The following is a 27,153-nucleotide window of genomic DNA, read 5'->3' as shown; positions in this document are numbered from 1 at the left end:
AGGGACTGGCAGCTCGCCCTTCTTGAGAGGATGGCTACCTCGAATGCCAATGAAGTCTCGACAAGTAGAACCTCCCCTCAGACTACAACCCACCCAGCGCTGCCCCGCGACAAGCGACAAGTATTCTAGAGTGTATCTTTTCTGCTCTGTACCTCCTCTTATTTAGCCTGGAGACGCTGCTCTCTGAGCAGCGCTGACCTGGCCGCCACTGCTAGAAAGGGAGAGTGGCCATCATCTTGCACTCCTTTCAATCTGTGGACGGATACATCTCAGCAGAGGCTTCACTGCCACACACCGGCTCAAAAATGGAGGCAGCTAATTAATAGATTTATGGGCATGACAGGCGCAACTAGTGCCAAGTCTCAAGGTCCATTAGGGAGAGGAGATATGCTTTTGTTGTGTAACTAGCCCCCAGTCCTACTGCTTCTCAAATCTAGAAACTAAATGGACCTACTTTGGTGGTGGTGTCACTGTGCTGCCCCAGTCTGGGCTCAGGAGTCCCCAAGTGACCATGTTCTTTTCTGGAGTGTGTTTTTCACTGGAAGTGGATTTTTGCAGTGACCGGCCATGTACACCCCATTGCAATATACTTTGTGAGTAGGCATCTTAGGTCAAATGAGCAGGGAGTACAGAGGACAACTAATATGGTAGCGAACTTCTTTAGACACACTGGTGCATCAAAGTTAGAGTCCTCCTAGAGAACATGAGTAACACACATCAGCTGCTCTTTGCTTAGTAAGTCAGCCGACCTCTGGGTCTCATCAGACCTGTGTGCACTTCTGCCTTTGTCTCTTGTTCCTTTTCACTCTATCACTTCATGGCATGCTGCTCAGCTGCCCTGTGTGTGACTTCTAGACCAAGGGCAAATTTATCTCTTCTGTTTGTTGCACAAGGATTTAGATATGTCCTATGAGAAGCACTGAAGTCTGCAACCTTTCGATGACATAGCCCCTTGGACACTGTAAAGGAACTGCTGTCTGCCCAAACCAACCAGAATATGGTAACGACTGTAAGGTTTCTAAAAGCCCAGTCTACATAAAACGTTTTTCATTCCATCCTTAGAAGGATGGAAGGCTGTGCTGGCCTTTCCAGAATTCAAACTAGTGACCAGCAGATCACCCAGATGACAGTGGTTTTCATTCAACTCATTGAACAAACATCTAACTTTTATATTTGGTTTGTGTTCCTTGTGACAGAGGAGGCAAGAAACACTAAATAATAAACGCAATAGAGTGTCTGTGTACCCACTTCACTCTAAAATATTTTCAGAGTCCAAAAATGGTCATCTAAAATGTAATTCTTTAAATTCGAATGTCAATCAGATTCTCATCTTTTTTACGTTTAATGGACAAACGCTCATTTAATATTCTAACACTGATTTCGCAAGTCAATTTTTTTTAGTGTCGAAAACTAGCAAACTGCTTTAGACATGTGTATCGTTCGGTACAGACAGCGGCTCGCTCTGGTTATTCAGTGCTGCAGCCCCCTTTGTGAGATTTATTGAGAATGGCTGCTCAGATCTAGTCAGTTGTCCTCCTTAACTTGGAGCGATACTGAAGATCAGTCTTTAAAATCAGGAATTTTAAAAACAACATGCACAAGTGTCCTGAAGAAGTGATAGAAGGAGGAGGTTACTTACTGCGCCAACTGTGGGGGTACGCTCTGAATCTTGTTATCACACAGGACCAGGTAGCTGAGATGAGCCAGATTCGCCAGCTCTGGTGGGATGGAGGAGATGAAATTACCGCCAAGGTACAGAAATTCCAAGCTGTAAGAGCAGAGAAAAGGATTTAATTTTCACACGGACTTATGCTTAGATTTTATCAAAAAAAGTAATTACCAGAAATTGCATAACTCTTGGCAGGTACAGTAGTGGTTATAAACCTTGTGATCATGTGTGGACTTTGTGCCACGTCATTCTTGTCGGCAGACATTTGTCCACCTGCACTCCAGTGCCTAATTAAACAGTGCTCCTGTTTTAGGTGGTGAAATGGCAGTTTGCGGTATGGGAAGGGTTGCGGGCCACTGGGGGTGTGTGATGCAAAAATTACTATTGATGGACAGAATGCAGAACAATATCATACATTCACCCCAGTACAGAGATCTGGGCCTAAATCCATAGTTTTCTTGCTCACCATGCCATTCCACTTTGGACCCAGCGATATGCAAATCAGTCTTGACCCTACACCCAATGGGAACAGTTCAGCCCGAACTCCCAGGCCAGGTCCTGCCTGGACTGGAAACAAGCATCCTAGGGCCGGTTTCCGAGTTTCACCCCTCTTCAGCCAGGATAGCTTGATTCCAGTGGCATGGAGAGCACGGGACTCACGTCTGAGCATACCCGTCCCACTCGAGGGTGTGTGGGCCACATTGTTGGGGGTAGTACCCTCCCATATTTTTTTTTAAAAAACGTATTCAAGGGGCAAACATCAGCGTCAGTCAGTGTAAGCCTTCTGCTGAAATGTCTACAAATCCTTGAAATCCACTTGCAACCACAATTATACAGGTGTAGGACCAGAAGCAGCGGGAAAGTAGACTGCGAATAACAAGAAGTGGATGTGATATGCTGTAGCCTTCAGTGGTCATATTGCATAAAACTGTACACTATCCCAGCCCGTGCCTAGCTGGGAGGGCTTGGGGCACCCAAGGACAAAGCAACATGCCACATAAAAAATTAAATACAAAAAAAAAAAAAAAAAAAAAAATACACTGCCCCTGGTACAGGTGTGAATTCAAGTCTACACAGGGTCCAACAGTACTGCCTTCAAAGTCAGACCAACGATCTGAAACCACTGTTCTAGGGGCAAACAGACTGTTCCACTTCATATATGGTGCGCAAAGAATATACCTCGGGGTGACCCATGAGCTTTCACACCTGTGACTGATACAGCGCAGGGGCAAAAGAGTTCCCTCATTTGCACTGGGACGCCTCCATGAAAAAGAGGGGGTGACCCCTTGGATTTTACTAATGAGAAGTGTGCACCAGGACTCCTACAATCACAGCATGAAGAGCATTGGTCTTCAAACTTCATAATGCCAGGCCACACGTGTAAAGGGGAAAAAAACAAAAAATAACCACTTGAGGCCTCCCCTTGCCCCAAGTTTTTACAATTACTCTGTTAATTTGGCAATGTTAAAAAGTGTCTAAAGATTGGAGTTCTGTTCTGTTCCCCCTTTTACACATAGTATGTCAGGATATAAATGACAAAAAAGGTAAGTGGTGGCCGTTACAAAGTGGCTTACTGCCGCTCAGTTTTTAGGTCGAGCCTAGCGCAGCGCACACGCGCGCAACTATGGGAGGCTTCTTGTGAGCACTCCAAACTTCCCCAAAACTTGTCCGTGTGCGTTTGGCAACTACCACGCATTTCATTGGCCTTTGCGTGTGTCTTTCAATATAGCAAGCATGCAAATGGCCATTTCTCTAAATGTTCACTCCCATAGCGTTTTGGTGTCGGGAGCGAACAGCGGTGTGAATTGTGGCAGCTGCATTCCTCCCTTGTTGTTGTGGATCATGTTACTAATGAAACACAGAGCGGTCGCTTTCACTTTCGCGGCCGCACTTGTTTTCTGTTTCCATGATTTTTGTCCTTGTTAGCAGTTCTGACTTGCACACTCATTATGGCCGCTCTGGGTGCCTCTCCCCGCTTTAAACCCCCCTCCCCCCGCCACTGAGAGCGCTGTACGGCTAGCAGGACCGGCGAGCCGCGAAACCATCACGTGACCCATGGCCTCCTAGCACCATGCTGCGCTTTGTTTTCAAGAGCTGCTTAGTCACCAGCCCAGCCTGTAAGACTTACAACCAATCATGACTAATAGTATGAAAGCCGTCCCGCAAATCACGTGCTGGAAATGCAGTATTCTCATGCTTGCTCCAAACAATATACGTAGACCATGGAATGGTGCTATCCAGACATTTGTACTCTCACTCTAAGCACAAGAGCTTAGACATAAAAGAAGGACTCAGCCAAGCCTGCTGCTTTAAATGTTAAGAAGAATCTGCCTGCCAATTTACAATTGGATCTCTAAACCCAATATTACAGCAATGTATGGCTTCATCAAATGCAACCATGCCAAGCAACGCATACTTAAGACTTACAGAGACAATGAAAAGCTCACCAAAAGTCAGTGTGTGGTACTTACTGTGTTGGATTTTTTTTTTTTTTTTTTTTTAATCAGAGTTAGGGTAATGCCATCTGTGTTATGTGATGCCACTGCTCGCTCACGCCTACGTTGCAGATGATGTTAAGCGTTACATAAAGCACGGAAGCCACCCACTGGCACCACTATTAGTTAACATCAGCACAACACTGTATTTCATTGAAATTGGATGTATACAACCCTTACTACCGTATTTGTTCAAACCTATTTACCATTAGAATAGTGTCCCGTCTTGAAAGGAATCTTACGCTTGGTCCCTGCATACCCTTTTACACACAGTAGGTTGGTACACCATTCTCTGCGCCCCTAGCAACAGCACCGACTTTTTTCTAGTTACTTTTCCCCCCAAATTCAAGCCCTTTTAACCGGGAGTCCACATTAGCCATATGTCTATCAGTCATATTCAGCCAAACACTGACAGGAGAGGAGAGTATAACTCGTATGGTGGAAGCTCTGCATTTTGAGGTTCCGGTTGACGAAGTAGCGTTTTTTTTGTGTGTAGATGAATGATAACAGACAGGAAAGGGTAGGTTGTGTTTGTGCAGGTCCTGTTTTTGTCTTTGTCGCATGGCATGGAGCTTTTGTGAGATTGCTCTGTGGGGTGGGTTTGTCTGGTTGGTGGTCATACTGCTCGCTATGTCTCTTGAGCTACCGAGATTTCTTTTTTGTGCCCTTGTTGTTGTGATTAGTCAACCGTGGAAAGCACCATCCTTATAACAAAAAAATTGTGACTTGTGTTGAGGTTTTACATTATTTTAGGAGGGACAACGTAGGCTAAATCCAATTCACTGTTGATAAATGACCAGTTCACTTGTGTGACATTTCCATACTTTGTGTCGCTAGGTGTGACATTTCCACATCGTGTGACCATATGAGTGACACTTCCTAACAAACTGAACCAAGTCCTTATAATACCGTCAATGTAAGTGTTTAGCCATGCAACAGTTGATGTTGGTGCACCAAGGATATTGTGCTGCATAACTAAATACTTATAAGGTTCCAAAAGCGAGACCTATTGGCTTTGCCAGTGCTTGTTATCCCTTAAAACAAAGCATGTTGCTTCTCTAGGCCAGAGACTGGCGCTCCCCAGGGATCAGATGAAGGCCTCTCCCCCCAGTTTGAAGACCTTTGATGTAGAGTAAGGGAAGTACATATGAGCAAAGCTGGTACCACATTGCACAAGTGAAACAGGCATTTGATTCCGTTTGTGCCTGTCCACCTCGCCGGTGGACTGCGTTATTACAGAAGAGACTGCGGATGCATTTATGGCTGTTTTTGTAATACAGATGGCGCAGGCGCATATTCTGCAGCCGCGTAGCAAGGAGGCGTTTCTCCATTCTCAGGGTGGCTTGGCCCATGTAAATGAGGGGACACCTTCCCAGTGCCATGAAAGAGAAAGCCTACACAAGCCTTTGGGAGGTGCTCCGATTGTGCGCCACCCTGGAGGTGGCGCACGGTCAGCCTACCCCAGTGTTCTGGGGAGTCACACACGGAAGACAGCCGTGCACCCATCCTGAACTTCAGTCCAGATCCGCTGTCAGTGTGAGACAGACCCACTTAGAAGGAGTGGACCTCTCACTGCTGTCTCTCTGCAGTGCAAGCACTAGCGCCGGATGTTCCTATAGTGCCGTTTACGGCCTGCCAAAGGCACGCCAATGAAGATGCATTCAGGGTATAACATGGCCGAGGAACGTGTGTGTGGGGGGGGGGGGGGGGGGGGGGGTGAATTGCACTGACCTTAGCAATAACTTAGGATTTAAAAGCGCCTGAAGCAGAGTTCCTAGTTGTCGAGCTTTCAGGCAGCAATTCAAATTTGATGATAACTCTTGTGATTAATGTCCCTGCTGCAGAGAGAGAGAGAGAGATAGGAGTTTTGTCAAGTGCAGTTTTGACTCGCCATAAATTAGTGCAGAGTCTTTACCAGCAAGTCTTTACCAGCGCTTTAAAACAAATGAAATGTATGAGCGAGAAGGGCTATGGAGAGATGAGGGGCACTTTTTGTCCGGTGGTAGTGAGGGAATCCTAGAAGGTCGTGAGGGGCGTCCAAAATGACTGTGGCACGGGGCGGCGCCAGCGCTCACTAAAGCCAGCCTGAATCGGACACCTCGTGTCTATCGGGTTGAGATGTCCAGCACAGACCAAGCCGGGCCCGATCCCTGCTGTGTTCAAGATATCCATAGAGTACGTGTACATACACGGACTCAATGACGCGCATTCACGAGCCGCGGTCATCCCGGCCGTCCAAGTCCTACAGTGGCCGGTCCCGATGTAAACAGGCTGTGTACAATAAAAGCCGAGCCTTGCCAGGCGCTCCAGCGACGGGCACACACAGACTGTGCAAAGGGCACCCGTCCACGCCAGGCAGACAGACAGGCGGGCGCGCCGACGAGCACCGCGGCTGATGAAATCCGAGTGGTTATTGCCTGGTGCGCTGAGGAGACCGCTCTTATGGGACGCAGAGCTGCGAGTCCAGCAGGCAGGCAGGCTCTGAAGTCACACACATGAGACGGAAGCTTAGGTGGGCAGGGGACCTGCCAGATTATTAGACTACCTATAGAACCCCTTGGTCCCAGAGACCTCTTAAAACGTGGGGAAAATGGGCTCTGGCCCAGGGCCCCAGCCTTTCAGGGGGCCCCGATAGAGCCAGCTCTATTCTGCTGAGTCTTTTGCCCTGGTAACCTTGCATCATTTTACAACCGATTTCAAATATCGTTTTCCTTGAATTTATTTTTAATTTGGGTGATGTGTTAGATTCTATTACAGACATTTTGCAGACAAATGTTTGTTTTGCAACACCATGCAACATCCTCCCCAAAAAGGATTTGAGATCAAAACAGGACCTCACATATGAGAAATGGGAGGGGGGGGTGTCAGGGGTCACATTTTCCAATAATATTAGTGAGGTTCTGTTGAATTGTAATATTGAAAACATACTTCACTATCCCTGAATATTGGATGTAAACATATTTAGAATTTGGACCAGTGCGCCTTCGCATGGTCAGTGACCTACCCAAAGAGAGCATGAAAAAGCTGAAATTGAATAAAATACAAAGCTGTTCCAAACAGGGGCCACGAAATATGTTTAGCCCCTGCTGGACTCGGCGGTCCCCGAAAACACTCGTCAAAATGAGCTGCCCCTCGGACAACGCAGCTGGGAGCAGTCAAGAGGCCGCCATATCGGTCACAACACGTAGGTCTTCACACGCAAGACTTGTAGGTCTCACCCGTCTGCGAGGCGCGGTACAGCTACCGTGTCAGACTGACTTATGACTGCTTCCGTCAATGATTAAACAATTGGTAAGAACCTCTGTGAAGGCCACTGTAAATCTTACATCATTAAGTTGAACTCTACAAATACCTGCCAGGGAGCTCAAATTAGGTGTTCAGCCTTTAATATACGTTTAACCGATTTGAAGGTGGTAAGGATGCCAGCCAAGAAAATATATACACTGCCAAGAAAGATTAGCAATCTCTTAACAGTTAAACGGTCCAAGTACAAGCGTCTCCTCAAACACATCATCTCTGGCATTAAGGTACTGCACACAAAAAACCATAAAAAATACATATTGTAATCACAAACTATAAAATGAAATCAGAGTTAACATGTTAACCCCTTCGGTGCTCATGACGGAATGGTTCCGTCATGACCCACGGTTGAGCTGTGCTCATGACGGAACCATTCCGTCATGACCCCGCCCGCGCAAGATTCCGCCAGCACAGCGGCGGAATCTGCGCAGCATCGAAGGGGTTAAGAAAAGTGTGCATTCAAACCGATATTCCCACCTATTGGTTTACAGTGCTTAGAAACAGTGAGTGTGCCAGTAAACTCATTGTAGACAAAGCATGCTAATTTCATAATTGCTAAACGTTAGAGAACACGAGATGGTGCAGCCCTTGGCCCCCTGGACAAAGGGCTTTAATTTTTATAGGAATAGGCAAAAAGCCCGACCACCAAATGGCGGCCAGACACCAAAGATGGGGAGAGTCGTGTGAACTGATGACAATCAATCCTTGTTGCCCAGAGTCCTCATCTCAAGGGCTTGCACTCTTGGGGTAAATGCTAGGGTCAGTGGCTTAAACCAATCCCACGCTACGTGGCATATGCCTTTCCAATCACCAGCTTCACGCTCAAGGACTTCGGTCTTGCATTTGCTTTGTTATTGGATGTTGACTAGTATCCCTTCCACACCTCAGATTCCAATTCCTCTCTAATCCAATTCTGGATCTATGATGGCCTCTCCATTGTAAACAACGGATCTAGAGAGGACATCTCTGCAGTTAATGTGCTTAAAGGATTGAAGATGGATGTGCCACTTGTGCTCTGCCAGAGAACTCACAAAGCCATAGTCCAGGTTGCACACATTAAAGAAAAGCATTGTTTGTTGAGCTCCCTAGGGCAGGATACATGGACCTCTGGTCACCATCTTCCATGTTAAAACATGCAGACTTGTCAAGCTTCTCTTGCAGAGTTCAGCCCACGTTTTATAAGAACAGTACAATATACACAACACAAGCTATCACTGGATGAAGGACCTGCAGTCTGGAGTATGAACTTGTGAAAAAAGCCTTCAGGATGCAAACGACGATGGGCTATCCTGGGTATATTCCAAGGGCCAAAATAGAAACTACAGGCGGCATCGTCAGGGAACAGCACCACGGCCCTCTTCCCAACATGCGTGGTTGGATTAGGACCGGATCTTATCACTATTCAACTCCTCAATACACCCGTCTCTCCTAACCTCGCCCAGCGGCAGGTGCTATTTCTCTGCATCGCTTCCATCTGTGCAGTGGGATTGCTTACTTAATACAGTAGTACTGTCAGGAAGCAGCGTCCAGTGGTCCAGCTCCCTATATACCTTGCAGAACCCAGCCGTCTAACTTTTGCTTTACTCTCACAAATCTTCTCACTCTGTGAACAAAGACTTAGTAAAACTGAGCTCTCTACATATTAATGCCAGGGCTTAGCAAAGAACCCATCAGCATAAACAGAAAGCATAGCAATTATATATTTTAACGCAACAGAAATACGTCTTATACTGCATAGCGGAGGCACACACGATGAGCCTTCACTCCGTCCCTTACTACGAGCCGGAGTTAATACAGTTACCACTAGTCATAATGCCTAAAGTCATTTAAAGAACTAATGTTCAAGCCATAGAGATGCAACACATTCTATTTATGTTAAACCGAACACGTACATGAAAGGTCATCCAAAAGTTAGATACGTATTTTTAGAGACCTTTCCTAGGATCAGAATATCGGCCGATTACACCCGTATTTAACGCTCTCACCAAAATAGCCTCTTTTGCTAAAGCAATGCTACAATGAAAATGCATGTCACTGTGACAAAATACATGATTAAATCTAGAATTCTAGTGGAGTAATGTTACTGATACCAAGGTTAAATATGTGCAGAACAAGAGCCATACAAGTACTCTTTATTTGTGCCAGTTTTTAGCAAACGCAAGCACAATTATGTACTAGATAGCGAGCAAAATAGATTATTAGACTAGATTTGAATTGAGCAGGGGGTGTTGTGTCATCTTTCACCAACCACTGGCCTATATAGTGAATAATTAAATGTTTTAGTCTTTATTTTCGTATTGCACCTGAAGCATTTGAATCTTTATAGAACGGTATCTTATTTTAGGTGAGCTTTAGAGTTCTGTTAAGTGATACTGATCCGACTAACAACGACAGACTGATATTTGGATTGTTAAACTGGAAGTTGGATTTAGCATCATGAAGACAAAACACATCACTTAGTATATGGGACGCGCATGGTCAGCATTTTTCATCTGTAGTAAGTGCAGCAGAGATTATATATTGTGCATCAGATTTTTCGGTGGGTCTAGCGAGGGTGCACACTAAAGTGAAAGACAAAAGGCAGTAGCTTCGAGGCACACTGTTGAATTATCGGTGACAGAGAAATTTGTCGGGAACAGAATCAGTCCGGGCATAGTTTAGCTGCATCCGAGACTCAGGTGTATGCATTGGCATCTTGTCTGTTGCAATGCTGTGTGCTCTCCCTCAGGGGTTTATTCTAGAGCCAGCCAGAAGCTCCAGAGCGGCAGCAATCTCACCTTGGAATGCCGAGGCTGGTCTGACTTAATGCTGTTTTGGAAGAGTCTCGTCTGTGGGCTACTGACTGGTGTGCAGGGAGAGAAAAGCTATCCCCAGGTATCATGAGAAGCCTTTATGGAGGTAGTCTCCGTGAAGCTTCAGTGTCTTCGCTCTACTATGCATCAGGGGCACCGGAGTGGAAGCTGTGCTAGAGTGTCTTCAGTCTAGGATGCATCAAGAGCACTAGAGTGGAAGCTGTGCTAGAGTGTCTTCGCTCTATGATGCAGCAAGAGCACCAGAGTGGAAGCTGTGCTAGAGTGTCTTCGCTCTATGATGCATCAAGAGCACCAGAGTGGAGGCTGTGCTAGAGTGTCTTCGCTCTACGATGTATCAGGAGACGCACCAGAGTGGAAGCTGTGCTAGAGTGTCTTCAATCTATGATGCATCAAGAGCACTAGAGTGGAAGCTGTGCTAGAGTGTCTTCAATCTACGATGCATCAGGGGCACCGGAGTGGAAGCTGGGCTAGAGTGACTTCAATCTACGATGCATCAGGAGACGTACCAGAGTGGAAGCTGTGCTAGAGTGTCTTCGCTCTACGATGCATCAGGGGCACCGGAGTGGAAGCTGTGCTTGAGTGTCTCTGTTCTACGATGCATCAGGAAGCGCACCAGAGTGGAAGCTGTGCTTGAGTGTCTTTGTTCTACAATGCATCAGGAGGTGCACCAGAGTGGAAGCTGCGCTAGAGTGTCTTCGCTCTACGATGCATCAGGAGGCGCACCAGAGTGGAAGCTGTGCTAGAGTGTCTTCGCTCTACGATGCATCAGGAGCACCAGAGTGGAAGCTGTGCTAGAGTGTCTTCATTCTACGATGCATCAGGAGGCGCACCAAAGTGGAAACTGTGCTAGAGTGTCTTCGCTCTACGATGCATCAGGAGCAGTGGAAGCTGTGATAGAGTGTCTTTGTTCTACGATGCATCAGGAGAAGTACCAGAGTGGAAGCTGTGCTAGAGTGTCTTCAATCTATGATGCATCAGGGGCACCGGAGTGGAAGCTGTGCTAGAGTGTCTCTGTTCTACGATGCATCAGGAGGCGCACCAGAGTGGAAGCTGTGCTAGAGTGTCTTCGCTCTACGATGCATCAGGAGCACCAGAGTGGAAGCTATGCTAGAGTGTCTCCGTTCTACGATGCATCAGGAGGTGTACCAGAGTGGAAGCTGTGCTAGAGTGTCTACGCTCTATGATGCATCAAGAGCACCAGAATGGAAGCTGTGCTAGTGTGTCTTCGCTCTACGATGCATCAGGAGGCGCACCAGAGTGGAAGCTGTGCTAGAATGTCTTCGCTCTACGATGCATCAGGAGCACCAGAGTGGAAGCTGTGCTGGAGTGTCTTCGTTCTACGATGCATTAGGAGGCGCACCAGAGTGGAAGCTGTGCTAGAGTGCCTTCGCTCTACGATGCATCAGGAGCACCAGAGTGGCTAGCAAATAAAAGAGACATCATAAACAGAGGGGGGAGAGTAAAGCACCCTTTTTCATAAATGGGGAAGGAGAAAATACATATCACAAAGTGTGGCTGCAATCCCCCACTAATTCCGGACCACCCCACCGCCTATTGACTGGTGTAGCTATGAACTGCTAATGCAGCGTTCTTGGCGACTCCTTTCTATGGGGCTCCTATACCTCCCTTTTCATGAAGTTCTGCAGAATAATAATCTCAATCTTGGGTTGCTTGAAATAAGAGTACTGCAGTCGCACAAACATTGTAATCAAACAGTGCATGAAAGACTCAAATCTGGCGCCCGCTGGGTGTCACCTTGTATCAGCTTTTCACCTTGCATGAAGAGATTTTTAGCACAATTTTTAAGAAGGTGTGTGTATATATGTTGAATAAACTGAATACGAGCTTCCAACCAAAAGAAGCTATTTGTTAATACATCTAACTGTTTAAATCATAACCTTCAAACTCCACAGATCCAGCTTCTTCATGCCAGGCGGGTGTCTGATCATTTTAATATCTGTGATATTTCATTTTTTTTAATGTTTAAATCTTTACTAACATTTTTTGCATTTTGCACAGTTTTAGGAAAAAATCCTGACAACGTAGTGTGTATGTGGCAGCGTTAGTCAATAGAACATGTACAAATACGCCAATCAATGTAAGACTTTTGAGTTACATGGTAGTCCACTGCAAGAGTCCAAGAACCACGCCCCCTGATAGAAGGGGGTATCTAGAACCAAAGACCGCATCGCCAGAGTATATGAACACAGCTAGAACATGGTGCATTATGCGTCAACCGTGGACATAGGGTACAACTTAATGAGGACAACATAAGATAATGAGGGGTGGGATGAGTTGCCTGTGACTTGTTTCTGCGCCTAGTAGAACCCCCCCGGGAGGAGGGGTGGGGGATGGAGAAGAGGACTTGAGTTTGCCAAACCCACTGATACGGACAGGGTTCAAGGCGCTTGGAAACAAGTGCTCTTCAGTCTATGTGAGGGCCAGAGACGAGCCTTGAGTACCAGCCTCCATCAGCTCGGACGATCCCCCTGCGCCAGTGACCATCTCCTGGAGCTTCAGTACCATAGCATCCCACTGATGCGCTATGGGGAGTTTGCGTAGGCCAAGGAGATCTTCCTTTGGAGTGCCATCCCATTCACCCTAGCCCAATTCAGTAGAGATCGTCGCCAAGCAATTGTGGGGGGCGAGAGAGGGGACTTTCATCTCTTGGTTATGAGACGCTTCGCTGTTATAAGTCCCAGGTCTAAAAATCTAGTGGTGGCCTTATGCTTCTCGTTTCTGCTGAATAGATGCAGGAGGTGGAACTCCGAGAGGTACAAGCCGCCAGGATAGTGGATACGTGGGACCAGTAATCGTGCAGGATAGGGCAAGACCATAACATATGGAGAATGTCAGCGTCTATGTGTTGGCAACGGGGGCAGTTCGCAGCATTTCAACGGAAATACCTGTTGATTTGGGCGGGAGTGAGGTAAGCTCGGTGCAAAACAAAGAATTGTATCTGTTTAAACCGTTGGTTGCGCGGGATGTATGTGGGGCTGCCCCGAACAGTGGTCCATTCTTTATCTGTGAAAGCCCTGCCCAGACCCTCCTCCCAGTGTGCTGTCTAATGGAACCTGTGAACCAACGTATAAGGTGTCGCCCTGTCCCCATCACATGAAGGTATTGTAGTGTGTAGTGCATGGGTGGTTCTTGCTCAAGTGCCCACGTAGACGCCAGGAAAGCAATAAGTGCTCGATGTAGTAGGAACTGCCCAGGGCGTAGGTCCCCTTCCGATAGGAGTTCCTGATAGGCGACTTCTTTCAGGATGGCTCCCTTATCCCCTATGTCCACAATACCCTCCGAGGCCCAATGTTGTAGCTCAGCTGTCGAGGTCTCCACGCGGACTTAGTTCCCCGCAGTGGGATGGCAGGGGCGAATGGAATAGTGGCCCTAGTGATAAAAAGACATCTTCGGAGGCATTGGTATGCTACGTTGAGCAGGAGCACGTCAGGGGGTTTGAGTTTGGAGCAAGGATGGAAGATCCGTAACAGGGAGCTTTGGGACAGCGGGGGTTGCAGTGAAGCGTGTCTAGGAGGTATCGAGATGACATGCATCTGGCAACCCACTGCAGCTGGGATGCCAGATAATGTTCGAAATTAGGGTCTGCCAGACCACCTTAGGCGGCAGGGAGGCAGAGTTTCCTCATGGGTACTCTGCGACGCGACGTGCCCCATATGAAATCCCTCACTGTCCTTTCCCACTGCCTGAAGAAAGAGGGAGGGATGATAAGTGGTAAGGTGGTAAAGCAGTAAAGACAACGAGGAAGGGCCACCATTTTTACAAGGGCAATCCTTCCACAGATCGCCAGCTGGAGAGTCTTCCAAAAACGTATTTGTGACCGGATTGCCGTGGTAGCACAGAGGAGGTTACCATCAAAAAGATCAGCTTTAGTTCTGTATATTCTAACTCCCAGGTAGCGGAAAGGATCTACACACCAGGTGATCGGAGTGGCCCCCAGGACGTACCCTGGATCCGGTTTCTCCCTTATGAATGGGGAGAGAATAGATTTTGCGCCATTGACCCGAAGTCCCGATGCACGCACAAAGTGGCTCAGGGCCAGGTCAAGCGTGTCGGGAATGTCGTGTAGATCTCGCGCATAAAGCAGCAGATCATCTACGTAGAGCGATATGGTGGGCTTGTCGTCCCCTAACGGGATTCCCATGTCTACATGGGTGCGTATGGGAGCAGTCAGCGGCTGCACGGCCAATGCAAATAAAAGCGGGGAGAGAGGGCAGCCCTGCCGGGTCCCGCTACGCACCCGGACGGGGTCAGACAGATAGGGCCCTGTGCGAACCCGAACTGATAGTCCGTGATATATCAACTGCACCATACTAAGAAAATATAGCCTCAGCCCAAATCGGGCCAGCACGGCGAACAAGAAACTCCAGGCCAGCGAATCAAAAACCTTCGAGGTCCAACATCATGCAACCTGATCGGGGCCAGACTGCCGGGGTATACTCCGCAACCCGGAAGTAACATTGAAGGTTTAGGGCAGTGTTACGTTGGGAGACAAAGCTGTTCTGGTCTGAGTGCACCAGCTCAGGGACTAACAGAGCTAAACGGTAGGCCAATATATTCACGAGGATTTTGTAATCTGTGTTTAGAATCGCGATCGGACAATTGGAGCTTGGGGACGTTGGATCTTTGCCAGGTTTCAGCATTGAGACCTTAATATCTGTGATACTTTATGATAGAACAGAGAGAGACAGGGCTGCTGCTTCCAGGGCATGAAGGGATGTGGATGGATGTTGATGTGCCTGCATCTTCAAGGAGAGGACTCCACTGGATGGTACCTAAAAGACAACCTGCATCAGGAAAGTACAAGGACTGGAACGTTGCAGGCTTTCAACAGAGGATGACGAATCGATCCATGGAAACATACCGCTTTTCTGCGTGCCAAGAAAAGCGGCTCCTACCAAGATAAATCCTTTTCTTGATGCAGATATGCTTTTAATGTCAACAAGGTAATCAAAATATTGCTTTACTGATACTATTTCATTCTGCCTCCAGCTAATAAGCTTTACCAATAAGCAGCCTACTTGAAAATTACGAAATGACAGGCAGTGTTTAAGTCCAGCAGGATCTCTTCCACAAAGCATGGGCAGGGCAACAGAGACAAATGTTGGCTCTAATACTATTGAACAATTCTGATCAGTAAATATGAATTTTACTGGTAAGACACAGCAAAGACCGTGAGGCACTGCAAGCAACAGCAGAGTAAACTAAATCTCAATAGGCTGCAACTGCTTGCTGGGATCTAGGGGAAAGTTTGCATGGGCCGACATGGCTAGCAGGAGAATGGGCCCTATGTCACTTCGCCCAGGCCATCAAAAGACCATTGTACTTGCTAAGGAAAGACAAAGAAGTTACCCGGGATGTGACACTGCAATGGCGACCTAAGCAGTGCACAAGTCCTTCAGCACTCGCAGCATTTATTGCTTTGGCAACTGAATGAAAAAGACAAGAAATGTTGCATTATACAATTTGTCCGGGAGTGATCCATTTCTGATTCAGAGTCGCCGGTACTCTCCCGCCAGGTCACCAATCACTTCCCACCACAGACCAGAATAGTGTATTGTTTTCACACGATCGGAGTGGTGGTTCGCCGACACCACGGAGATAAATAGAGTCCTCAATATTAACTGAAGCGCTGAAGGAACCACACTCGCAGCCAATTCAAAGCGCGGCGTGGACCACTGCGGACAATGCTTCTCACTTGGCAGGTCTTCAGATTGGGCAGGCAACAGCGAGAGTGTAAACAAAAGAACCCCCTTGAGCTGCCATCATTTCATGGGCATGCGAGGATCAGACACGCATGGACAGTGCCAGGGGACACAATATCCATTGGCACAGCTGTGGAAAGCCTTCCCTCCTCCTCACAGACAACTCTCCCCAGCCGATTCCCAGCAGTGGGAGGACTGGGACATCAGCCATGCAAATCGGTCAATGTTGTCTTTTTCATTCAGGTTTAATCTTTGCTTAAAAAACAAGTTTGTTCAACTTTTTAAAACTGTTCTCTCAGTATAAAAAGAGTGACATGTCTTCACAAACCCTGCTGTTATAGGGATAGGGCATAGAGACGGGTCCACCTCAAGCCTACATGGAGATATCTCAAAGACAAGAGCCCTGAATGCTGGCTTTAGAAGCCTACGAAGCAAAGCAGCAGCATTCTTCCATAAAAAGAGAAGCTTAACTGCTGGCCACACTTTAAACACAGCAAGAGAAAGAACAGTTACATTAGACACACTGAATGGTGTGATGGATAAAGACTTTGCATGTATACATAGAATGGACCTCTGAATCCTGGGAGTGAAAAAGATAAAAGGAGTTTGGGCTGCCGAAACCATATCAGAAGCTCTTGGGATGAAGAAGCTGAGATTTGACAAGATGAGAGTGGGACTGTGACCGGCCTTGAGAGCACATTAGTTCAGGGCCCAGAAACAATCTGCAGCCTGTCCCAGACGTTTAGTCTGCATAGCGAAGGATGGAGTGGAGAAATATGCACCCAGTGTCCAAGAGACTCCGCGATTACGACACTCCTACACAGCTAAGCACGATACCAGGCCTCTTGGCAAAGCAAATGAGACAAAGTCAACAGGTCTGATCTCGGCGAGCTGATGTAATATTTAATTTTGTTTTTAATTTCTATTGCAAGCAAAAGCATTAGAAATAGAAAAAAATGATAAGACATGGCATCCTCAAAAGGTGTCAGTCATATTCTTGAAATAAAAATGTTAAGGTAAAAAAATAAAAAAAAACCTGTTGCATAGTTTGAATAAGAAATGGTGCCTTGTAGCAGGCAGCTGTACTTTGAACAGGTATAGAAACCCTTTTTAGGTCTTGCCACATAAAGCCATTAGTTGTGTGTTGCCAAAAACCTATATTGAACAATACAGCAGACTTTGGGCCAGCCAATTACTGGCCATTTGACAGCTTTCTTGTGAAGCAAGCAAGCTTATTATTCAATGGCTTTCCTTCCTCTTCTGGTGTTTATCCCTACCCTAGAGCACAGCTTCTTTACCCTACTTTTAACTGGATGACTTGTAGCCTTCCACTGCTTACGTTCAGGGAACTACTTTTCTTATTTTGTATTTCGTCACTGTAACGGGAACACATTCTTTCTTATTCTCTCCCTCGCATAGTGCTTCCTCCTTCAAATCAATCAATCAATCAATGCATTTGTAGAGCGCACTTCTCACCCGTTAGGGTCTCAAGGCGCTAAGGGGAGGGTGCTGCTACTGCTCGAACAGCCAGGTCTTGAGAAGTCTCCTGAAGGTCAGCAGGTCCTGGGTCTGTCGCAGGTGGATGGGGAGGGTGTTCCATGTCTTGGCGGCGAGGTGGGAGAATGATCTGCCACCGGTGGTCGATCAGTGGATGCTTGGAATGGTGGGGAGGTCAGCGGAGCGAAGCTGGCGGTTCGGGGCGTAGAAGGTGAGTCGTTTGTTGAGGTATGCTGGTCCGGCGTTGGGGAGAGCTTTGTGAGCGTGGGTGAGGAGCTTGAAGGTGATCCTCTTATTGACGGGGAGCCAATGCAGGTCTCTCAGGTGGGCAGTGATGTGGCTGTGGCGGGGGATGTCGAGGATGAGACGTACGGAGGCGTTCTGTATGCGTTGAAGTCTTTTCTGGAGTTTGGCCGTGGTTCCCGCGTAGAGGGTGTTGCCGTAGTCCAGCCTGCTGCTGACAAAGGCCTGGGGGACCGTCCTTCTGGTTCCGGTGGGGATCAATCTGTAGATCTTGCGAAGCAAGCCACCCCTGCACTTACTACGCTGCTCCACCCCACCCAGCTCACCTGCTGCTTCTCCCATCTCTTCCAGAGAGTTTCTTACCTTTTTTTAATAGGGCCTGGAAGCTCCAGCTTCCAACCATGCGGCTGCTTTTTTCTGAACTGCACATTTTCATGAACATATATATTTTTATTTTATATTTTATTGGCTGCGAGAGGACAGGGTAGGAGGCATTTTGGAAGTCTAAGGGGCAGTTTTACACGGAACTGATGCATCTGCATAGATGTGTCAGTTTACTTGCGCCAGCGTCAAATGTCCTTGCGCCACCATGGATTCACTGTTTTTACAATACAGTGCTCCATGGCGCAAGGATTACCAGATGCGTCAGAAATTCTGATGCATCTATTGGCCCAAAAGTCACGCATTGCTGGAGTAGTGTCCCAAGCATGACGCAACTCCAACAATGTATTTTGAGGCCTATACTTGCTGTACTACGTCACTCCTTACGGCTGCTCCAAGCATGCGCAAGGTTTTGATGCAGTGGCGCCTTAAAAGCGGTGCAGTGAAATTTTGTAGATTTCACTGCGTCACTTTTACGAGGCCTTCCTGTGGGGAGATGCCCACCCTGCATACATTATACCTGATACAGGTATGTGACGCAGGTCTTTACAACGTGACGCAACTCTAGATGCATCATGTTGTAAATAGGCCGCATTGTTTGTCTGTGCCGCTGTTGCGTCAAAACAATTGACAATGGTGGCGCAAGGGGCTTGTAATTCTGCACCCAAGTCTTTTGTACTCTGCAAGTGCGGATATGGGGGAAGGGGTGAGTGGCAGACAGGGAAAATCAGCTGCTGCTATGCAGCTCCATTTCTTAGGTGTAGTCGGAAATTCAGGTGGTGGCAGGCATTTAGAGGCCAGGCTGGAGATCACGCACATTCAACAGTGATCTCCCGGCAACTGGAGGCCAAAGTAATTGAGATTCACTAAGTTCGAAAATTCAGTGTCAGCAGAAGCAATGTTGCTGGGTACTATTCCGGCTGAAATGTGGCCTTTAGATGCCAACGTATCATACTCAGATTCACTGAGTTCTAAGTAAAGTGCTAAGTCACAGTCACACGCCAAATACGGTCATTTTTAATCTCTCACTTGATGCAAAGCGCCGATTATGCACATTCTCTCTCGCACCTAATCCTGCTTAATATCACAAAACCTCTCATTCTAACCCTCTAGTCAGGGGCACACTATCAGAAAATTCAATCTGGATCGTGTCCTCAAAAAGCATTTATTATAACGAAATAACCTCAAATATGAAGGCGGGCTCAGAAGAGGCCAATAGAGACGGATGAGATTTACCTCTTCAATGGAGTAACATTAAATGCAGTGTGAGACGCCATGCTGAAAGAAACAGCCCCCCCCCCCCACACACACACAAAAGAGGGTGTTTAACTCTTGGTAGAAAGCCTCTGCCATGCTAAGACGCTTCTCTTGATCGGATGGCTCCATTGTGGCAGAAACCAGGCCTGCCATGCAAGTCAAAGTACTGAAATGTTAAGATTCTCCGCCCCTTTCATATAAAATAAATGTTACCTGATCCAATTCCCATTTACTCATCTACTTAAGGCTTACTTCAGACTTTTAGAAAGTGGGCTAGTAGTTCGGCCTAGTCTGTGGATTACAAATACTGCGGAGTCCCAGCTCGATGCCATGTTAAAAGCATGTCTCATCACAACAACATTCATGAAACTACAATCCTCTTAAGGACCAGCTGAATCACCAAAAGGGCCATAGGACACAGCACCTCTGCATCGCTGACCGAGAGTGTATCCACCTCAGCGAACAGCGCAATTGCACTGCTAGGCTGGAAAAAACGAAACAGTATATGAAAGAAGAAGACTTTTCAGTCTATGCTCCCAGGATCTGGAACAATATCGCAGATACCATCAAACTACCTCCATCCTACAAAGTCACTGCACTTTAGCATTCAGCCCACAAACACCCATTTTCCCCGCTCATTCTGGAGCTCACTCCCAGGGCCCTTCCCATGGCCAGCACTCTTCTGCTCTGTAACCAGGTCTGCGCTTCACAAGTCCAGTTTTCACATGTGTGAACTAATGGCACTATACTGTCGCCGAAGTGCCAGGATTGTAGTGTGTGCAGACATTCTGGAAGTGGGACAACACATTAACAAAACATCGCCGATGCTATCATGTTCCCCAAATATTTGGAAGAAATCCGTGGGCCTCATACTTACAGGACGCTTATAAAGTTTGTTTGACAAACCTGCCTATCAGCAACACACTTGGTCACTAATTCAAACGTACACGTAGATGAGAGGACACAGAGAGGAACACCTGGCAAACACATCAGTCATTTCGTGGAAAACAGGAACACGAGCTATTTGGCTGAAATCCCAGAGTGCTACGATATCTTCCAAGGAGGAGTTCAAAATAAGCATGCAAGCTCACTATACACACAAGCATAGCCCAATACACATGGCGGTATAACAAACAAGCATTGGCAAAGCCAATAGCTCCAGCCTATGCTAGATGTAAATGTCCAGTATTTGTAAAGCGCGAATAATTACCCGAGGGCGTCAAGGCGCTGGGAGCCATTGGGACGATTAAGCGAGCTATTGCCAGAGTCGCATGGTGCTGGGCTAATCTGCCGCCGGGGATCGAACCGTAAGCCCCCGGGTTCCGGAGTACGCTGCCCTGGCTGATGCGCCACACCTCTTTCTAGAGCAATTGGATTTGGCTTGGATGTGTTTTAGCCATTATGTACATCAGCCTGGCTGCTTTTCAGCAAGGCAAAACATTAGTGGCGTGGGGTAGAGTGGATTGAGGTAGATTAGAGGAGGGTAGAACAGAGTGGGTGGATTATAGTGGGGTAGAATGGAGTGGGGTAGTTTGGGGTGGATTGTAGAACATTGGAGTGGAGTAGATTGGAGAGTGGGATATATTGGGGTAGACTGTTGTGGGATGGGGTAGATTGGGAACAGTGGAGATGGGGGAAGAGTGCAGTGGAGGGTGGGTAGTGTGGAGTAGATTTGAGAAGGGTACAGAGTGGGTGCATTGGAGTGAGATTAATAGGGGTGAGGTAGTTTGGAGTACAGTGAGTTGGATTGGAGTGGGGTAGACTGGGAAGGGGTAGATTGGAGTGGGTAAGTTGGGGTGAGGTAGATTCAAGTAGGGAAATTGGAGTGGGGTAGGTTGTAGCAGGCTGCGATACATTGGTGTAGGGTGGAATGGGGTGGATTGGGGGTATAGAGTGGCGCTATGTGTGTGTCGTGGAGTGAGTGGAATGGAGTCATATGGCGTGTTGTAGAGTGTCAGAGTGATGGAGTATGTTGTGGAGTGGCATAGAGTGGAGTATGCATGGGGTTGTAGCGCACTGCCATAACAAACCACACATTTTCAATTGAAATCGCCATTACATTTGCACTGAAAAACAGTTTTACTACACACAAATGATAATGTGTGCAAATGCCATCACATAGTGTACTGATGGGTTTTGATCGTATTCACATATTTGTTTCCACCATACCTGAGAATTACACACAAAAAAAGGAGCTTTATTTGCACCAATTCTGATATATTCTGAAACATTAGCACAGTTTTTAGTGTGTAGTAAAAAAACAACCTTTTACACCCTCTCCTCTTACATGGATACTCAGGACTGCCACATAAATTCTTCCACTTTGAAGTCAGAGAAACGAAAGTAGACATCAAGCCCTGTCTGAAGACAGAGCTTGACATTTGACCTCAGTCTTTAAACGCACAGCAAATGTGATAAGACAAGAACAAGATTTAAGGGCCGGTTTACAGAAAGCAAGTTTATGGAAGAATACAGTAAACAAGGTTTGGGCAACAGGAGGGACAAACACCAGCAGGACAGCCTTAAGCTAACAAAGCCAGCAAATAGAAAGTCAGAAAATATGAGTTACAAACCACAAAGCCAATGGTAAGCAACGGGTGGAACACGTTCCAAGGTAAGCTTTCTGAATGCCCCAAGATGTATTTAGCAAACCAAACTGCTGCGCTGTCTGGTAGGCTTCGACCAAAGAAAATAGCACAGGGCTTGACCAGGTTCTACTGAATCCTTACAGCCTGGGGTTTATGATGGACCGCTTTAAGATAACTTCTGGTATATCATAAGCACACCAGATAATCTGCTTGCATTACATAAACTTGGTATACAGGCCCAATGAAGCTTTGGAGGCTACCCACGTTTAACGAACCAGCAGCAGGAGAGAGCGATATAAACATGGTTGCACTCTCCATCTGCAGGGGATTCTTCTTAACATCCCTTGTGAATGGGATCCAGCATATTAAAATGTCGGCTGTGCTGGTCCCAGCCTGTAGTTACGAAAAGAGGTTCCAGTAATGTAAACAGCGAAAAATCCAGTGAGGAGTGTTCAAGCTGGAAGCTATTTCCGGGGTCCAGCGTGTCACAGAAGACTGCGACTTTAGTCCCCGAATAGACTAGAGAGAATCAGAGTGAAGGTTTGAATAATACCAGGGCTAACAAGCTGGATAACTAATGGGAAAGACAGAGGGGAAGGTTGTTCTAATTATTTACCAATACAAAGGGTGCTTCAGTTATTTACATGGCCCATAGCTTACAATGGTCTACAGGCCTCGAAAAATGATAAAAATCTTACTACACATGCAGGTCTAGTAACGTGAATAATCTACTCAACCTAACGGTAGTGTACTTGACCCATAAACTGGACGCAATGTGTCATCCTGGGAAAATATTTTATTCTTTCCTTAGTAACAACTGTGCCCTCTGGGGAGCCCTTCACACTTATTACAACCACCTGCACCCTCTGTACCTGCTCAGAGGCTCTATCCACCCAGGGTGCCCTTCAGATGTTGCTTACTACCACCTGGGCCCCTTGTACCCTCTCAAAGCCTTTCTTCCGTCCAGATGTTCTTCGTACACTTTTTACTACCACTTGTGCCCAGCCCATATCTGCTCAAGGTCTCTCTCCACGTCGAGATGCTCTTCAGATACATCCGTGTCTCACTGTGTGGTCTCGAGACACTCCTTACTACCACATGTGCCCCCCAGGTGCCCTTCACGTACTCCTCCCTACCACCTGTGCCCCCTGGGGTGCCCTTCAGGCACTCCTCCCTACCACCTGTGCCCCCTGGGGTGCCCTTCAGGCACTCCTGCCTACCCCTGGGGTGCCCTTCAGGCACTCCTGCCTACCCCTGGGGTGCCCTTCAGGCACTCCTGCCTACCCCTGGGGTGCCCTTCAGGCACTCCTGCCTACCCCTGGGGTGCCCTTCACGCACTCCTGCCTACCCCTGGGGTGCCCTTCACGCACTCCTGCCTACCCCTGGGGTGCCCTTCAGGCACTCCTGCCTACCACTGGGGTGCCCTTCAGGCACTCCTGCCTACCACTGGGGTGCCCTTCAGGCACTCCTGCCTACCACTGGGGTGCCCTTCAGGCACTCCTGCCTACCACTGGGGTGCCCTTCAGGCACTCCTGCCTACCACTGGGGTGCCCTTCAGGCACTCCTGCCTACCACTGGGGTGCCCTTCAGGCACTCCTGCCTACCACTGGGGTGCCCTTCAGGCACTCCTGCCTACCACTGGGGTGCCCTTCACGCACTCCTGCCTACCACTGGGGTGCCCTTCACGCACTCCTGCCTACCACTTGGGCCCTTCACGCACTCCTCCCTACCTCTGGTGCCCTTCACACTCCTCCCTACCACATGTGCCCCCTGGGATGCCCTTGACACATTCCTCCCTACCACTTGTGCCCCCTGGGGTGCCCTTCACGCACGCCTCCTTACCACTTGTGCCCCCTGTGGTGCCCTTCACGCACGCCTCCTTACCACTTGTGCCCCCTGTGGTGCCCTTCACGCACACCTCCTTACCACTTGTGCCCCCCTGGGGTGCCATTCACGCACACCTCCTTACCACTTGTGCCCCCTGGGGTGCCCTTCACACACTCCTCTTTACCACTTGTGCCCCCTGTGGTGCCCTTCACACACTCCTCCTTACCACTTGTGCCCCCTGGGATGCTTCACACACTCCTCCCTACCACTTGTGCCCCCCTGGGGTGCCATTCACGCACACCTCCTTACCACTTGTGCCCCCTGGGGTGCCCTTCACACACTCCTCTTTACCACTTGTGCCCCCTGTGGTGCCCTTCACACACTCCTCCTTACCACTTGTGCCCCCTGGGATGCTTCACACACTCCTCCCTACCACTTGTGCCCCCTGGGATGCACTTCACACACTCCTCCCTACCACTTGTGCCACTGGGATGCCATTCGCACACTCCTCACTACCACCTGTGCCACTGGGATGCCATTCGCACACTCCTCACTACCACCTATGTCCACAAAGGTGCTCTACAGATACTCCCTTACGACCACCTGTGCCCTACGTAACTGCTCAAATCAGGGCCTGTCTCCAAGTTGAGATGTCCTTCAGACACTCTTTACTACCACCTGTGTCCCCCTAGGTGCCCTTCATAAACTTCTCACAACCATTTGTGCCCCCCACCCCTCCCCCCCGTACCTGATCAGCGCCTCTATATCGGCCGGGATGCTCTTCAACCGGTTGCCTCCGAGGCTCAAGGAGCGCAGCCCCTTCAGCTGGAGCAAGGAACCCGGGATGCAGGTGAAGCGGTTGCCGCTTAGGTTGAGTACTTCCAGGCGCTGCAAGCGGCCCAGCTCCTTGGGCAGCGAGCCTTCGTGCAGTCGGTTGTTCTTGGCCAGCAGGGTGCGGAGGTGCGGCAGGCCCAGCAGCTCGGGGCCCAGTAGGGACAGTGCGTTGCCGCTCACGTCCAGCAGCCGCAGGTCCCGCATTCCGCCTACCGCCGGTGGTAGCGCCGGGAGCCGGTTATAGGGGAGCAGCAGCCGCCGTAGCGCCCGCCGCCTGTCCACGGGGCCCAAGAGCTCCGGGGAGAGCGTGCGTAGGCCGAGGCGAGAAAAGTCCAGTACCAGCCCCTCCGAGGACTCGGGCCCCCCGTCTTCCGCCTCCGCCGGCTCCGCGACACCCATAGGGAGTCGCGCCGCCTCCGCTCCAGGGGTCTCCTCCTCAAAGACCTCGTTGGACTCGTGTTCTCCCGCTGTCGGAGCCCACTCGGGGTCCTGCTCCGGTGACTCTCCGGGAGCGCCGCTCTCGGGATCCTCCATGGCCCGTGACAGGACGGTACTGTTAGTCTCTCTTCAGTGTCTATGCCCTCTCTGCCGCAGGACCAAAGTACAATGCTCTACGCCTGCCAGCGGCAGTCCCTCATCTGTGTTCATGCCACGCCGTTTCCTATAGGCGATCGTAGCTAACTTACAGTCAAGGACGCTTGTTCATTGGTGGCTGCTATATGTCTTCTAGCTCTTTGTGCCTCTCGACTTGGCAGCAATGTTATATGATTGTCCAGTTTCTATGTCGATAGTTAATGAGCAACTTATACAACTTTCCAACCCCGGAAACTGCACGGAGTATAACATAACTCGAAAATGTAGGTTGTTCCGCGCGAGCAGCATCCGGAGGTAGACCTGTGCGTCGCAGATGCAATTATGTATTATACAGCTTACGGGGCCTCTCCATCCCATAATTGGATGTCCACCCGCTGGTTCGCTTTGTCGGCTGTGACGTCAGAAGGGGGTGAGTCCAACACCCACATTTTGCTGAGTCATCCCGTTCCAGAGCTACACAGGGTTCGCAGAGGACACTGTGTGCATCACAATGACGCTGCGGGTTCTGGCTGTACTCTGGCCCGGTTACGCTCGGTGTTTTTTTGCACGTAAAAGAACAGCATGTCCTGGCTGTTCATCGAAGTTGCATTTTCTAACACCTTTGAAAACTGTATCTAAAAATACAGTAATTGGAAGTTGCTGTATGTTTCTTTGTGTGCGCTCACCTCATTTTAAAGTGTGTTTCATTACTTTATTGTTACTTTGGTACATATTAAGTTCCATTTATTATGGTTATCTTTGACTCCTTTCTTATCAAATCATAATCTTTAACTCTGTGTAACATTACCCTATTTCTCCTGTCTCGTCTTCTTTTTAATTAAAACATGATTTTTTTCATCATGAGTTTGTTATTCCTTCATGGCATAACATATCGTATGAACTATGAAATGTTACCCTATACACTTCTGATGCAAATATTCTTATCTACATCTTTATGTAAATCAACTGTACTATGTTTTTCTTAGCCTGAACAAAATCTTTTTAAACTGAAAAAGTGCGTTTTATTGTATACTTCAAAAACCTTTATTCAAATTTACATAAACGCAGCTGAAGACATTTGTGGAGGTGCAAAGTTTGCTGACGAGCGTTGCCATTGTGAGGGTGGTAGTTTTAGTACTCGAGCAAGTGGCACACAAGAGGCTTACGTTGGGGCACAGTGTTTATTTAGGTTGGTGCAGCTCTGTGTAGTACTATATAATTTTCTAAAACGAAGATTATATTTCTCTGTTAGTGAAGGAGATGTGGCCTAACACCAGAACTACCGACTTTGGAACAGGGGAACCAGTCCTGGCATTAAAATAATCACTTAATCTCCCAGTGCCTAAAAAATGATTCAGAACTTGTGTTATTTAATCTAGTGCTCATTGTTATAATGTGCTGTGTTTGCAATGCTTTCCTTGCTCTGCTTAGCCAAGCTTATGTAGAATGTTGGTGAGTGACTGGAAGGATAGACGGCTATTAAAGAGTGGGTTGGGTAGAGAGGATGCTTCTACTTGTGGGGTGTTCCACTAAGTAACCAATAAACCTACAACAATCTACATGAACTGACTACCTAACTCCTGCTTACCAAGTAGGCTTCATCAATTATAGCACTGGTGACGACCAGAAAGCAAACCTACATCAGGAACTAATGAAAACAAAGAAGAGACGGAGATTGAAGACGCGGGAAGACAAAAGGAGAAGCCCTGAACGCCCCACCAGTGTCTTTTCCAACAGACAGCCTGCCCACATTGAACGCAAACACTGACAGCTAAAGAGTGTGCCCTTCTGAGCTCTGAATGTGCTCAGAATGACAATGATGATCGTTTAACCAGTGTCAACATTGTAGTTTTAAAGGTTCAATCTGGTATCAAATGCTGGCTGACATCTTAGAGACTGGAGTGCTCTGACAGGCAGCCACTGCTTTTGGGTCAGACCTGCTGTGCCTGGTAC

At 48.0% G+C, this 27,153-nt stretch overlaps 1 protein-coding gene across 1 annotated transcript in view; it reads right to left on the bottom strand.

Moving 5' to 3' along the window:
- The window catches only part of LRRC58 (leucine rich repeat containing 58), a 48,554-nt gene extending 23,032 nt beyond the window's left edge, over positions 1–25,522 (bottom strand). Inside the window, exons 1-2 of the mRNA XM_085621047.1 lie at positions 24,542–25,522; positions 1,640–1,768 (exon numbers count right to left, since the gene is read on the bottom strand). Coding sequence (XP_085477173.1) covers positions 1,640–1,768; positions 24,542–25,161 — 749 coding nt within the window. The 5' untranslated portion in view covers positions 25,162–25,522. The remainder of the gene's footprint in view (positions 1–1,639; positions 1,769–24,541) is intronic.
- Positions 25,523–27,153: the final 1,631 nt, after the last annotated feature.

The sequence above is a fragment of the Triturus cristatus genome, chromosome 8 (genome assembly GCF_964204655.1).
Source record: "Triturus cristatus chromosome 8, aTriCri1.1, whole genome shotgun sequence".
Classification (NCBI taxonomy): domain Eukaryota; kingdom Metazoa; phylum Chordata; class Amphibia; order Caudata; family Salamandridae; genus Triturus; species Triturus cristatus.
This window is presented reverse-complemented; position numbering and strand designations above follow the sequence as displayed.